This window comes from Pezoporus occidentalis, unplaced genomic scaffold (assembly GCF_034315485.1).
Source record: "Pezoporus occidentalis ecotype Australia unplaced genomic scaffold, CSIRO_AGI_Poc_V1 ctg223, whole genome shotgun sequence".
Classification (NCBI taxonomy): domain Eukaryota; kingdom Metazoa; phylum Chordata; class Aves; order Psittaciformes; family Psittacidae; genus Pezoporus; species Pezoporus occidentalis.
Window position 1 is genome coordinate 2207853 of NW_026914106.1, and position 14248 is coordinate 2222100.

Below are 14248 nucleotides of genomic sequence, written 5' to 3' on the forward strand. Positions count from 1 at the left end.
GCCTCAAAGCCCGCTCCCTTTCACCCCTCCGAGCCCCGGCCCCGACCGGGCTCCGCCATCGCCGCCCGCTCCCCTCAGCCACCTCACGGCGCCACCGCGCCTGCGCGCCAGCCCCGCCCTCCCGCCCTGCCGCACGCGCGCCTGCGCACGCCTCCAGCCCTGGGCGCGGGAGGGTGACGTAGGCGGAAGGGCACGTCACCCTCTGGGGAAGGCTGAGGCGGCGCCGCCGGGAGAGGTAACGGGCGGTGGCGGGGCCGGGGCCGGGGCCGGGGCCGGGGCAGCTGGAGCTGGAGCTGGGCGGCCCTTTGGGGCTGTGCTCCGCTCTGCGGTGGGAGCTGTCTCCTTCCACCCTCTGTCACCCGCCGGCCACCCTTTCCCTCCCCTCCGGGAGCCGGGGGAGGCCTGAAGGCCGCCCCCAGAGCGGGCGCTCCGCGCGGCCTTCCCCCCCCCCTGCTACCTCCGCCCCTGTTCACCCCGTGCTGTGGGTAGGGATTGCGGGATGAAGGTGCTGCACCCACGGGCTGGGCAGGAGCGGGTCCTGCCCCCCCCCCCCCCCCCCCCCCCCCCCCCCGGTGCTCTGTGTCGGTGTGCAGGCACGGGGCGCCTGTGTGAAGGTTGTTCTTTAAGGTGACTGTGTGAAGGGTGGGTTGCTTCGACAGCGGTGGAAGAGGATGTGTTTTCAGACCGAGCTGGTCAAGGGGAGCGTTAAGAGCTTTAGTAACAGAGGCCGAGGTTCAGCAGTTCTTTGCCTTAATGTTTTGTGGCTGCGTCTGTGGCTAAACATCTCTTCCTGAGGGAGGAGGCCCCATGAAAACTAATGTAATCAGTGTAATTTGAATCTATTCTGGTCCCTAGATGAGAGGCTGGATCTGGACTGTTGCCCCCACAGCTCTCTGTTCAAAGCTGCTTTGCCCGCATTCTCAGTGTTCCTAGCTGAGGGAGTTGAAGGTTAATGTGGAAGCTCAGCAGATTTGATAACTCAAACCAGATCTTGGTATTTGATGTGCGGATAATGTGGTAAAACCCCCAGTGTTTTTACAGCTCTGGAGCTGAGATTGCCCCTGTGAAGGAAAAGCAATATCAGTTGTGACACAAGTGCAGGGCAGTTGGTGGTGTAGAGGGTTGCATCATTTGAAGGATTTCCAGCAGCTCCCGACACAAAAGCATTGAAGGTCAGTTTGTGCTGCTGCCACCCTGTGACGTTCCTGGTGGTTGCCCAAACTGTGTGTGTGTCCCAACCCACCAGCACCGTGGCTGGAAGATGCGGTATGTGGGTTTTCTTCTTGTTACCAAAGAAAAAAGAATCCAAGGAATCCACTTTGCTGACACACACTGGAAAATTCCAGTGCTCATTTCTGAGCTCCCCCATGTTCTGCTTATCAAAGTACTTGCACAGATGATAGAAAGGGCTCCAAAGCAGCTAGTCAAAGCTTATTTTTCTAAGGTGATCATTTGTAGTTTTGGGCTCAGATTCTTCTAACCCTTTTATTTTCATCTTCCCATTGAAAAAGAAAAGGAGCTCTTGATAAAACATGTCATGGATCAGAGAGGGCGAGCTGACCATCATAGAGAGATTTTGTGCCAACATTATTAAGGTAAGGAATTAATTTGGTTACCTGTGGTAAGGGACTGGGAGGTTCCTCAGGGTGCAGAGTGGAACTGCCTTTGTGGCTGCTCTATTCTAGAAAGGGTGTGTGTTGGTGCTGGCACTGGATGTACATCCCTTAGCAGTCAAGGACAGAAGATTACTTAAGCTTAGCGTTGCAAATGAGCAATGATGTAGGCAGTGTTTGCCAATAATGAGCTTACACTCCCAGGCTTCCATGGTGTGTGCCCTTGCTGACGAAGGCAGGGCATGGAAGGAGAAGGGAGAGAAGCAATATGGTTGGATTGTGAGTCTTAAGAAATGAAACTGAGTTTCTCTTGATTAGAATAACAACTCACCGGTTCCAGGAAGATTCTTCTGCTCAGCAGAGTCTTGAGACTGGTGACGATGTCCTTGTGAAAGGGTCTGTGCAGACCTGATGGAAAAGAATACTCAACTGGGAGAAGGTCTTATGACTTCCTTTGTTCTCTCTGAAGTGTCCGTGAGAATGCCCTTGTGCTCTGAAATAACAAATACTTGCAATAGCAGCAGCATAACCCTGTGTGCACCCTTCCCATGGCTGCAGAGAGGTAGCTGTGGCACTGCTGCTTACGGCAGCTCTCTGTTACACGAAAGAAATGGGGAGGGCCAAGCTGCTGTTCAGTTTAGGCAGATGTCAATACTGACATGCTTTTTAGAGAGCCTAAACTGGGGTTAGCAAAGGGGTCATTAGCGTTGTGCTCCTTCCACCTCCAGACTTGAATCTAGGAGATAACATTGCAGTCCTACAAACAGGCAGTGCTGCCAGGAATGGTGGCACTAAACTCAGCAGTGCAAGATGCCAGCTGGGCTGTTTGCTCTGTTGGGTTTCTCCTCATTTTCCAGGCAGGTCCAATGCCCAAGCATGTGGCCTTCATCATGGATGGCAACCGTCGTTACGCCCGCAAGTGCCACGTGGAGAGGCAGCAGGGGCACTCGCAAGGCTTCGATAAGCTGGCTCAGGTGGGAGGACATTTGCTGCCTTTGAGTTGTGTGTTGAAAGCTTGAGCCATGTTTCCTGGTGTGTTGTGTTCCTTTTCCTCACTGGAGTCAGGCCTGTGCTTGGAGCTGATGTTAGTCATCAGGGTTCCCAGCTTCACCTCCTGTCTGTCTGCTGTCTTGCAGAGTCATTCTCATCAGCTATTCTTTTCCCCTCTGTTTTGCACTCGATTAAAATAGCCACCTTGCAGATCTTGAGGCTTTAATTCTGTGAAACAAGTTGAATTTCTTTGAAACGATTTTGAAAGGTATGGTATTAAATAATTCATAGTGTTATCTGCAAGAGGTGCTTTCCCCTGGCTGGATTAGTCCCATATCTGTTATGGATTCTCATCCGTAGAAGTGCTGTTTTCTCCCTGTTCTTTAAAATGAATCTGAAATTCTCATCAAGTAGGTTTTATTGGCAGCTTTCTATGATTGTTTCTTATAATCCAGTCTTAGCATAGCGGAAAATAACAGGAAGGTTATAGCAGTGGAGAAGCTGGGTCTTGCTGACCTGATTGTCTGAGTCTGCTCATCCGGCTTCTGTTTTTCACTCTGTTTTGTCTTCTTGCAGACACTGCGGTGGTGTTTAAACCTTGGCATTCGGGAGGTCACTGTTTATGCCTTTAGTATTGAGAACTTTAAACGCTCCAAGGAGGAGGTGGATGGACTAATGGATTTGGCAAGGCAGAAATTTAGCCGCCTACTGGAAGAACAGTAAGAATCTTCTCATGTCTGTATCCCACATTGTGGAACTAAAGCAGAATATGATTAGGAGTTGTTTACAGGGATGTTACTAGTTGTGAAAATGGATTAAATGAAGGAAGCCTTTTTCTCCAGCCAGAGTTTTGGGTTGAGGGACTCTGCCCAGCCGGATGGGATGTACAGCTCCCGAGTGGGCACAGTCCCCATGCACACTGGGTTTGTGTCTGTATCCTCTGGCTCACTGCAACAATCCCAGGCAAGCAGCTGGGACAATGCAGCTTTCGAATAAGCACAGCACAATTAGGAATTCTTGCTTAGCACAAGATGCTCTCTGCCTTGTTTCCAGAAGTCTCAAAGCCTTGTCTTAAACTCTGTCGCAATATTCTTGGCAGATCAGAGTTCAGCTCAGCAACTTGAGCTGTGGTAACCTGAGACTTCTACATATGGGCACACAGTGTGTTAAATCACTTGTTGGAGTTGGAGAGCTAGTTAATGTATTGTGAGTAGATGAAACTAGTAGAGGTCTGGGTGAGCAGGGAGGAGTGTTACAGTGCTGTGTTGCCCAGTAACTCGGTGGATATGTTGGTTTCCCCATGCCTGACTCGTGCACAGAAGGGGTCCTTATCTGGTCAAGGTAAATTTGAAAGGCAGCAAAGGAGCACAGCTGGAAGGAGGGAGAGGATAGCTTGGGTGTGCTGGTAGGAGCTGGGAAGATCAGGGCTACCTGAGCACTGGAGTACTCTGTGATTCAAAGAGGCCGTTTCCCTACTTTCTACCCAATGCAGCCCTTCATCAGGGAGTTTGCAGCAGAAGACAGACAGCAGCAGGAAGCCATAAGATCCCATGGGATGTCCTGTCTGCTCAGAATACTGCTATAGCAGGCATGGATGACTCCCTGTCTCCTCTGATGTTCACTCCACCACCCTCATTGATACATTAATCTTTCCTTGCACCAGAAAGTAGCTGTGCCACTCTGTGGGTGACCATTAGTCATCTTAATTTTTAATTAGATATAGGTACCAAGAGTCTGTGGTTGTATTGTAAGATTTCCATGTGGATTTTCATAACTTCAGGTAGGAATGCCTAATCTGTGATCATTTTCTAGTCCTTTGATTACATTTGTACCTCAGGAACTTGCATGGGGAATGATCAGTTTCCCTTCATGAACAGTTTGGGATGATCAAATCTAAGGCAGCTTTCCACACCTGAAAAACATTTGGTCATTTTGCCTTTTTCTAATTCTGAGCTGTGCCTGCTGCTTTCTGTCTTCATCTGGTTGAACAAGGCAGATCTGGCACTTGTGCAGTAGAGACTGATCTGTTTTCTGTAGTCCTCACTCTTCTTGTTGGGCGTAGGGAGAACCTGAAGAAACATGGTGTGTGCATCCGTGTCCTCGGGGACCTGCCCCTTCTGCCCTTGGATATTCAGGAGCTGATTGCCCAAGCTGTGCTGGCAACAAGGAACTACAACAAGTGAGTAACACACAGCTTGAAGTAGCTGATACATCTTCTACCTGAAGGCTGAGACTTGGCAGACATGCTGTGCCTTTTTATGTGCTTTGTCCTACAAGCACATGTAACTGATGTAGATATTCCCTCTGTCATCTGCTGGGCCTTCCTTAGGTTAGTCTTTCACATCTTTCTCTTTTCAGATGCTTTCTAAATGTTTGCTTTGCATACACATCGAGACATGAAATCAGCAATGCTGTCAGGGAGATGGCATGGGGGGTGGAACAAGGACTGCTGGAACCCAGGTAACTCTTGTCTTTCTCTGAGAGGCTTCATAGGTGAAAACTGCCTCTCTTCCCACCTACGCTTTGTTACTAACCCCTCAAAAGCCAAGTGGCTTTTAAATAGATCTCATTAAACCAGTATGACTGGAACAAATGACTTAAAGCTACGATGCAATGTTTGTTTTTTATTATGGCAGTTACCATGGTGATAGATATACAACTAAGACAGAAGAGAAATTAGGTCTGTGTCTTAAGCTAGTTTAAATGTGAAGGCAGATTTTATGCCACAACAATTGGCTGCTTGGCTGGCAGTCTTAGCTATGAGGTCAAACAACAGATGAATCAAGAATACTAAACTGTTCCTCCACCCTGGAGGATATGGAGTAGTTAGTGTGCTCTCTGCTCCAGATGGAAGTCCTCATAGTCTGGTTCCATCCCAAGAGCACATGGGGGATGCTTTAGGGGCTGAAAGAACATTTGAACTAGCCTGTGGAACAGACAGCAGTATCCAACAGAAGCAAGTTGATGACAGGCTGTGGTACAGCTCCACCACCCAGTTTTAATCTGCAGTTCTGTGTTTAGAAAGAAACTAAACCCCTCGGTAATTCTGATTTAGCAGTGCCACCTCTGTTGGGTCAGGAAAGTGATCTCAGTAAGATGCCTCTGTCTCTCTTAGTGACGTGTCTGAATCATTGCTTGATAAGTGTCTGTACACCAACAACTCCCCTGACCCAGACCTCCTGATTCGAACCTCTGGAGAGGTTCGACTGAGTGATTTCCTACTCTGGCAGGTAAAGTCTTTGTTTTCTTCTTGACATATTCTATCTTTATATCAGAGTGTTCTGCTGACTTCAGGCATGAGCTGACATGTGGGCTCTTAAACTCTCTCTGCCAGGGGTTAGGTAACTTCTTGGATGGGCTAAGTGCTGGGGCATCTCTGAGGAACCTGTTTCTTGCAGTTCTGTGATTGCCTAAAATACCTTGCAGCATGAGTCTGACACTGTATCATCCCGAAAACAATAGGAACTCACAAATTAGTCTAGCTGACAGCAGCTAAGGAAATCATGAATTGCTCATCCTTTGTGCCTCACATTTAGGTAATTCCTCATTTGTTAGTAAATTCCTGGCTTTAATTTAACCTGGTGACATGTTTCCTGGGATGAAGAAGATTTCTACATCCCTGGGAGATGTGTCTGTGACATGCCAGCTGGAGGTGTAACCCTGTAACATACACCTAAGGTACGTGCTTGACATGTCACAGCTTCAGAAGTTTGTTAGACTTTCATACTGAAACAAGACCCCAGAAGATGTGTTCTAAGGCTGGCATAGTCAAATCAAGCATGACAAGGCTGGCAAGCTCAGACCTAGTAAGTTCAGAATGCATCTAAAGCTCATGTATTTGCAGTTACAGTATCGAAAGCTACTTCCATTTCTCTCTTCTGTGCTAGGCCTTATTGACTTCTTTGTAACCCAGATTTTGCAGGAGAACATTTGAGTTGAGCTGCTTTACTTAAGGCTAACGTTTTGTTTTACATGTACACAGCCAAAACCCCACTGCCTTTAAGCAACCACATCAAATGTTCTTATTCCAAGTAATTTAATTGGCAGGTTCACAGAAGCTGTCTGGCCTGAGTTGTGGTTGCCTTCCAAGGCACCCCCTCTCCTCCCTGTGTTTTTGGAGGACCTGTACTCTTGCCCGTGTTATGGATTACAGCATGAGCAGCAAAGGAGAATGTGTGATTGTGCTTCTGCTCTGCCAGCTCACACACCAGAGCAGTAGTGCAAATTTCCCTTCACTACCAATTGTGTGTGTCCTGATGGCCCCAAACTAGGAGGAAATCATGTTTTCAGGATGATTCTCTGATGTCAAGAAAAATGTCCTTATGGTGGTGATTGTATAGAATTGACACTAAGTTTCTGTAGCATCACAATTTTAAGAGTCGTAGAGAGTCCATTAAGTGTTAGATATTGTAGTAATGGTCATAGGAACACTTTTACCTGAAACTTTGAGGACCTTGATGGCAAAAACAGGCTTTTAATTTGGAGACTTGAATCATGCAGCATTAGAATCAATTCAGTGCACCTCGTGGGTTCATTAAGCAGTTTAAATGCTATGAGTGGGCAGTAAGGAGCAACACAGGATGTCGTTTGATTAAATGTCATGTCATGTCCTGATCCTCAGTTCATCTATTATTCCTTTCACTCAGCTTTTGGTAGTCCAGTGTTGCTATTTTAGTTATGTTGTAAGTCTGTGATGATTAAGCTTATAAAAAAAACCTCTGTGAAGGCCACCATAGCATTACAAAGAATTCTGCTGGTATCTTTGCAGAAATGGATGACCGGTGTCCCAGCATTTAAAAACTAATTGGAAAGACTACATTGTGTAATTTCAAACTCTCCTGGCCAATATTTATTTCATTTTAAATAGAATCTGGTAACACAGCTTAGGTAAAATCTTTGTGGGAGATCTGGCATAATTTGACCATTAGAGATGCATTTTGATGACTTTTCCCTTGCTAAATGACTAAATTATTGGTGATCTTGTTTTCTGCAGACATCCCATTCATGCCTGGTGTTTCAGTCAGTCTTGTGGCCAGAATATTCCTTTTGGAACTTGTGTGAGGCTATCCTTCGGTTCCAGATGAACTACAGTGCTTTACAGGTAAGGGAGCTGGAGAAGGGATAGAAAGCTCAACACAACATGTTCCCTGCACACCAACGTGCTGAAGATCAGGTGAGAGTGTGCCAGGTGGGAACAGGGGGACTCTTCATTCAGTGTGGGTAATCTTGTTTCAGTTGCAGGCAATGTTGGATGTGTGGCTTCTCCTGTACCTGTGTGGTTTGTTGTATCTTAGCGTGTGGCCAGACTCCTCTCTTTTGAGGAATACCTAAAATATCTGAAGTCGCCACTGTCTCTATTACTCATTGCTCATTCCACCAGCTGGAAGCATCTGTCTCCACTCCTCAGCTGACAGGACAGAATAAGGAAGCACTCCTGATTTGCTACAGCATAAAATCAGCCGGTTCAACTCAAACCACTTCATCAGTGGTTTATGCAAAGACTGCTGAGTACACTGTGGAATGAGCAGGGAGAATCTGCATGCTCTTCCTCCACCTCTATTGCTTTCAGGCTTGTTACAAGTAGGTTTAGAGTTTCCTTTCTGGGACCTGAAGTGAGGCTGCGTGCATTGTGAGACTGTGGGCAAGTGTCCACTTTCTGGTGGGTCCAGATGGGCCTACTTGAGGTTGTTCCTATTGCTTGCTGTTATTGTTCCTCTCCTCTTCACTCTTTTGTTGTGAGTTCTTCCTGACCTGGTGCTGATAAGTCTGGCCAAGTTAGTAGTGATTTAGTAATCTGGTTATTTTTAAGCAAAACAAATTTGGGAGCTGGAGCTCTTGATGGAGAAAGGTGAGGGGCACCAGCTTGTAGCACAGAGACAGCAGTGACTGGCCGGAGGAGGAATTCAGTGCGGTGACTCTTACCTCTGCTGTATCTGGTTGCTGAGTATGTCTGTTCCTTAATTATTTGGGTCCTCTCCTTTTAAAGACAGGCATTATATTGCCCTTTTCTACCTTCAGGGACCTTGCTCACCTCTGAGAGCTGTCAAAGATTATAGACAGCCATGGTTATGGGTGAGTTTAATCAGGTTCAGTCAGTCTGGAAACGTTCAAATTCTCCACGTCCTTAACCTCTGTAATTCCTTTTTCTGCCCTTTTCCTACCAGCAACTCATTGTATTAGTACAACTAATGACAGTTCACCTTCTGCATGAAGAGAAAAGCAAAAAAGGCAGTAGTGTTTGTCGTTGACATCAGCTTGGCCTCTGTCTTGAACAGTGTTGAACAGTAAGGTCACTGTTCTGCCTTTGCTCCTAGTGCTCATTTCTGGTGGGTGACAAATGCTGCGTCTGTTCTCAGCTTGTCTCGTCTTTTCTTCGTTCTTATTTGTGGCTATGTGTGTTCATGCTATGTTATTATCAAGGTTTCTTATTGTTCAGCTTTGTTCTTTGGTCAGTTTTCTTGCTGTGAGATCCACTTTGCAGTATATAAGGCTGCCCTTTTCTCAGGGGATGCAGTCCAGTTGTGCAGAAGGGAGGACATCTGACTCGAAGGATGGGGCTCAGGGGTTGATTTGCTGAGAAACCACAGTATATAGCAGTAGCTATGTCTGCTTTGGGAGAGTGCTGCTGTGTTCAGGACACTAGAGACAGTTACAGCAGCTGCATGGAAGGTTTAACAAGGTACATACAAAAAAGCCCCAACCACCTTGATTTGGAGGTGTTGGCAAAAACTATCTCCCTTCCAGCAACTCACAGCATCACCTTTAATGGCTGTCTTCATTTCCCACTTAGCCTGCTGCTCAAGGGAGTCTTCTAGCTGGTTGGTTGTCCCCACTTAGCCCCAGGATTAGCTATAACTCGATTTTGGTGTGTGGTGGACCCAGGAAGAGGGTGCAGATGTTGGTTGGCAAAGCTGCCCTGTGGAAGGGGTCAAGCCAAGCCTTTCCTGGTGAACAGGCAGAGGTTCACTCTGTTCAGGGGTGGAACAGGCTGATGATCTCTGCATTTCTACTCAACAGAGCTGCAGCAGTGGAGTGCTATCAATTCAGTGAGCTTTCTGTAGCTAGGGATATTTCCACTCTTGTTCCCAGCACAACAAACGCTAATTTACAGTGCCAGAGCATAGACTGAGGCATGGGGAAAGTGTGGTGAAGAGTGAGTCAGGCTCTCATTAGAATAATTCTTTCTTGCTTGTTTGAAAGGCCATCACTCCCCAGCGAGTGTGTGTGTGTGTGTGTGTGTCAGGTTGTGTCGCAGTGACCAGTTCTAGTCTTGTTTTTCTAAAACTGGAGGCTGCAGATGCGTGTTTGCTGTTGGAGGTTGCAGGTTATGAAATGTGCAATAAGAAGAAATCCCAAAGTGATGCTCTGCAAAAATATTCCAATCCTTGAAGGGTAGGCAAGGGTAGCTACTGCCTCTACCTTTCTCCTGCCCATCCTGCTGTGTCTGGAGCCAGGGCATTATTAGATCACTAATAATGCTGAGCCCACTCATGCTTTATGCTGTAGCTGATTTAGCTCAATATCTGATCATCTGCTCAAAGAATTGCCCCCATAAGTGATTGTTCTGAATCCTGTAACCCCTTTCAGATGCCATGTGAATAGGATCAAAGATTCTGCAGTGACACTGGTGAGGATAGATTGTGTGTACGTCTGTGGTTTAAAAGTCCTCCTGTATGCTGTTCCTCTCCAGCATCTGAGGGTTTCTCCACAATCTGTGACCTTTAACTATTTTGCGTAGGAGCTGATGCTGTGAGCAGACTTGGCTCCTGGGGAGAAGGTCCAGAAGCATATCTCTGTATCTCTTTATAACCAGTCAAGCAGGAGGAGGCAGATGCAGGGCCACCCTTCATTTAATCTGAAGCCTGATGGCCCAAGCAGAGGCTGTTTCTTCCATAACCTATGCTGCTTGACCACAGATGAGCTAAAAGGCCTGCTAAAGTGCTAACACTCTGCTGCTTTTCACTCTAGAAGGCCAGAGACTCCTACATGGAGGAAAGGAGGCGACAGCAGATGGAAAGGGATCAGGCTTATGTGGCAAAGAAGCTGCAGCAGGAGGGGGTTGCGTCCCACGGAGACTCTCGGCGCCGGTGGACACTGTTGCAGAAATGCACTGCCATGAGGGAGGAGAGAATCCAGAGCTTCCTGCAGGCACTGGAGCACAAGAGAGCGGACTTCTTTGAGAGATTGTGTTCGGTGTCCGCATGACACAGGTGCTGGGTTCTTCATGGGAAGACCATTTTAATCTGTGTTAGAGGGAACAGCTGCTGCCCTGAGGAATTCACTCGCTGTGGGGACACAGGGCTGCTGCTGTAAGACTTGTCCCTGCTGGCCCTGACCAAGGACAGGGACAGAGAGTACTGTGAACCCTTCTAATTCTGTGAATGCTGCCGAGGAAGGTAGTGCCGTCCTGACTCGCCTTCCTGCCCCTGGTGATGGAGAATAAGCACACCCCACTGTATCTCTGCTGCTTTATACTTTACAGGTCTGGGGGTTTTGGTGACAAGAAGTTACCCGAAATGAGCCTCTGGTTGTGTTTGACTCCTCATGAATTGGCCCAAGCAAACCAATTCAGTCCTGTTAAATCAGTCCAGACTTGAATTCTTTCCCGAGTGAATCTCTGTGGAGATTTCCTCTGCTGTTCAATAAAGGGAGCCTTGCTTCCTGCAGGGAGAGGGTAATTCCTGGTGTGGAAGGGAGCCCCGTGCCAAGCAGTGGCAGAGATATTCCCCACTGCCTACTTCATGAGAGCATCTTGGCTTTTCCCCACCTTACTCTGCTGGTTTAGATCTGCTCTTGTCTCCCAGAGAGCTAAAGTGAGGTGGTGTCAGCCTTGCTGTAAGGGAAAAAAGATACTCCAAAGTCTCGCGATCCCTTCTGAGCACTGTGTGTTGGGAAAACCCAAATGCCAAAGATGCTGATGATGAAGCTGACTATCAGTGCTTAGCAAAGGTTGCCTTTGCTAAGGCAAGTTGCCTGACTGGGTTTAAACCACGACAGCAGCCAAGGAAGAATGACTGGGAATTAACTTCATGGCTCAGAATACAGTACCAAAACCAACCTCTGCCCCCAGCCAATATGGTTTTGAAGGATTATTTAACTGATTGAAGTGGGAGTGGCCAGAGCAGCTGTGGAGTGTGGTTTGTTCTCAGAGTTCCATTGGCAGGGACATGGGTTAGCTTATTTCCAAGCCCGTATCCACCTCTGATTTCTCCTGGTTTCCGTCCCCATGGTCAAAATACCAGAAAATGTCTTCATTGGTGTTTCTGACGCACATCCAGGTGCAGCAGTACCAGCCAGTGCTGGATTTCAAGTGTTCCTTTTTGCCTCCAGGTGAAAACTAGGAAAACGCAGAGTCAAAAGACTTGTCCGTGCTGCAAACCCAGCACTTTGTGAAGAGGATAACTATTGTCAAATTGTGAATAAAGCCTATTTGTACCAAACTTACTTAAACCCCAAGCTGAACATCTAAAAGTACGTAGAGCTTCTTATCCTAAGGTGTGATGAAGTCGGTCTCTGGGTCTATTATGATATTGTTTAACCTGTGACAGACTCCTCATCTAATTCCTGTTAGACTGGAGATGATTTGAAGGCTGTGTTCTCTTTACAGTCTGGTGTGAGCAATTTGCTGCTGCCCCAAGGCTTGCCTGAGTGAAGCTCCATGCACGTACCTCCTCTTGCGTAAGTAGCAAACGGTAGCTTGGCTAAAAGCATGGTGAGATGATGGGAGCTGTCGGTTGGAAACTTCCTTTGCTGTTGTTTTCCTTTTCTCTGTCTTCACCTTCCAGGAAGCTGTTTGTGGAAATAGTTTGCTCTGCATGAGATGGAGCACTCTGCAGTCTGCTTGGCCAGAGCTGTTTTCTACCTGAGGATGTTTTACCTTAAAAAGGGGTTTGGTTGTGTTATGATGCTGTAGGTGACCAAAGCTGCAGCGGTGGTTTTCCACACTGTAGCACTACTGTTGCAAGGGTGGGAATTGAAGGATCTGGTTTACAGAAAGCTTGTAGGGAAAGAGTCCGTTTTATAAAATAGCCTTTGCTGTAATAGGGGAGGAGAAAAATGCCCTTCAGACAGTGGAAAAAGGCTTGAGTTACCTGATGGTTTATCCGACCTGCATTGGTTAATCCAGTAAAATGTCAGGCCTTCCAGTTGGGGTTGGCTGTGAGTTACGCAGGCAAACCCTGACTTTCAGGGACACATCTTTCCAGTGAACCTTGGTGGCAGTTGTGGAAATACCAACAGGGAGCTGATGGGAGACCTGGAGAGGGGCTTTGGCCAAGGGCCTGTAGGGACAGGCCAAGGGGAACGGCTTTAACCTGCCAGAGAGGAGACTGAGATGAGCTCTTAGGCAGAAGCTCTTCCCTGTGAGGGTGCTGAGGCGCTGGCACAGGGTGCCCAGAGAAGCTGTGGCTGCCCCATCCCTGGCAGTGTTCAAGGCCAGGTTGGACACAGGGGCTTGGAGCAAGCTGCTCTAGTGGAAGGGGTCCCTGCCCGTGGCAGAGGTTGGAACTGGATGAGCTTTGAGGTCTCTTCAACCCAAACCACTCTGGTTCTGTGCAACAGAGCCACAGACTTACTTCAGGGAGAATTTAACTCCCCTAATTCACATCTGTATGGTGAAGATGTGAAAAGTCAGCACAGCCTTTGGGGGCTGATAAAGCCTGGGAGGTAGCAGGGACGGGAGAGAGGTTCTCGGGCTGGATTTCTCCATTAAGAGATGAGAAGTTTGGGCACGCTGAAGCATGCATCTTGTATCCGGATTTGCAGCAAATGGCTGTGCCCATGTGCCAGTGCGGGACACGGCCCCTTTGGGAAGGAGCCCGGCTCTACAAGTGACCGTGAGCGCAGGCCCCTGTTCGAAGTGTTTTAATGTCGTTTCCCTGCATTTCGACTCCTTCTGCCCATTGCAGCCCCGCCGCCGCCTCTCCCTCGCTCCTGCTCACCAGAACCCATCCCCATCTCCCTTTATTTCGCAGGAGAAGCGCTACGGGCCCTGCAGAGCCCGGTGCGGGCCCGGCCCGGGCCGCACAGCACCGCGGCGGTGCTGAACGAACAGCTCCGCTCCGCTCCGCTCGGCTCCGCTCCCCCCGCCGCGCACGGTTCGCAGCTCCCCGCGGAGACAGCGGCGGGTGTGTGTGTGTGTGTGTGTGTGTGTGTGTTGGGGGGGGTCACCCCCTTCCCCCCCCCCCCGGCACCGTCCCGCCGCCCTCCCCCATTGCTTCTTTTTGCCTTTTCCTCCTTATTTTTGCCTGCCCCCCCCCCCTTCCTCCTCCTTCACCCTCAGCGTTTTCCCGCCCGCGGGAAGCGGGGAGGGGGCGCGCGCGTGTCCGCCCCCCCCCCCCTCCGCTCCCTCCATCATCTTCTCCCATCCCCGCCTGGCCCCAGCCCACGTGACCCTGGCTGTCCAATGGGCGCGCGGGGCGGTGGGGATCCGGCTGGAACCGGTTGGGCCGCGTCCGGCTCTATATAAAACTTTATAAACAGCCGCTCCGCCATCCGCGGGGTCGGTCCGGCACCAGCGGAGCCCCCGCCGGGAGCAGCGCCGCACCGAGCCCCGCCGCACCGCCCGCTCCTTCCCCCTTCTTCCCCGCCGCTGCCCTCACTTCCCTTCCCCCCCCCCCCCCCCCTCCGCACCGAGCGCGCCCGGC

At 49.0% G+C, this 14248-nt stretch overlaps 1 protein-coding gene across 9 annotated transcripts; it reads left to right on the plus strand.

Annotated features, from left to right (window-relative positions):
* Positions 1-127: 127 nt before the first annotated feature.
* DHDDS (dehydrodolichyl diphosphate synthase subunit) lies at positions 128-12545 on the plus strand. Of its 9 annotated transcripts, XR_009965226.1 has the most exons (11): positions 168-235; positions 1512-1595; positions 2471-2587; positions 3180-3322; positions 4666-4782; positions 4962-5063; positions 5719-5833; positions 7597-7704; positions 10572-10813; positions 12211-12281; positions 12389-12545. XR_009965226.1 is itself a non-coding variant. In XM_062620829.1 (10 exons), exons 2-9 carry the CDS (start codon positions 1533-1535, stop codon positions 12253-12255), a joined length of 810 nt encoding a protein of 269 aa, XP_062476813.1. In that variant the 5' UTR covers positions 167-235; positions 1512-1532; the 3' UTR covers positions 12256-12281; positions 12389-12545. The 9 variants fall into 9 exon arrangements, 8 of the variants coding, with proteins under 8 accessions (XP_062476806.1, XP_062476813.1, XP_062476812.1 ...); XM_062620829.1 differs by lacking the exon at positions 10572-10813 and having other exon boundaries at positions 167-235; XM_062620825.1 differs by having other exon boundaries at positions 12211-12545.
* The last annotated feature ends 1703 nt before the right edge of the window (positions 12546-14248 follow it).

Coding starts and splice junctions, on each gene's coding strand:
- DHDDS (XM_062620822.1), top strand. CDS start 1,533: ATGTCATGGATCAGAGAGGGCGAGCTGACCATCATAGAGAGATTTTGT. Junction 4,783..4,961: donor GCAACAAGGAACTACAACAA/GTGAGTAACACA, acceptor TTCTCTTTTCAG/ATGCTTTCTAAATGTTTGCT. Junction 5,834..7,596: donor GTGATTTCCTACTCTGGCAG/GTAAAGTCTTTG, acceptor TGTTTTCTGCAG/ACATCCCATTCATGCCTGGT.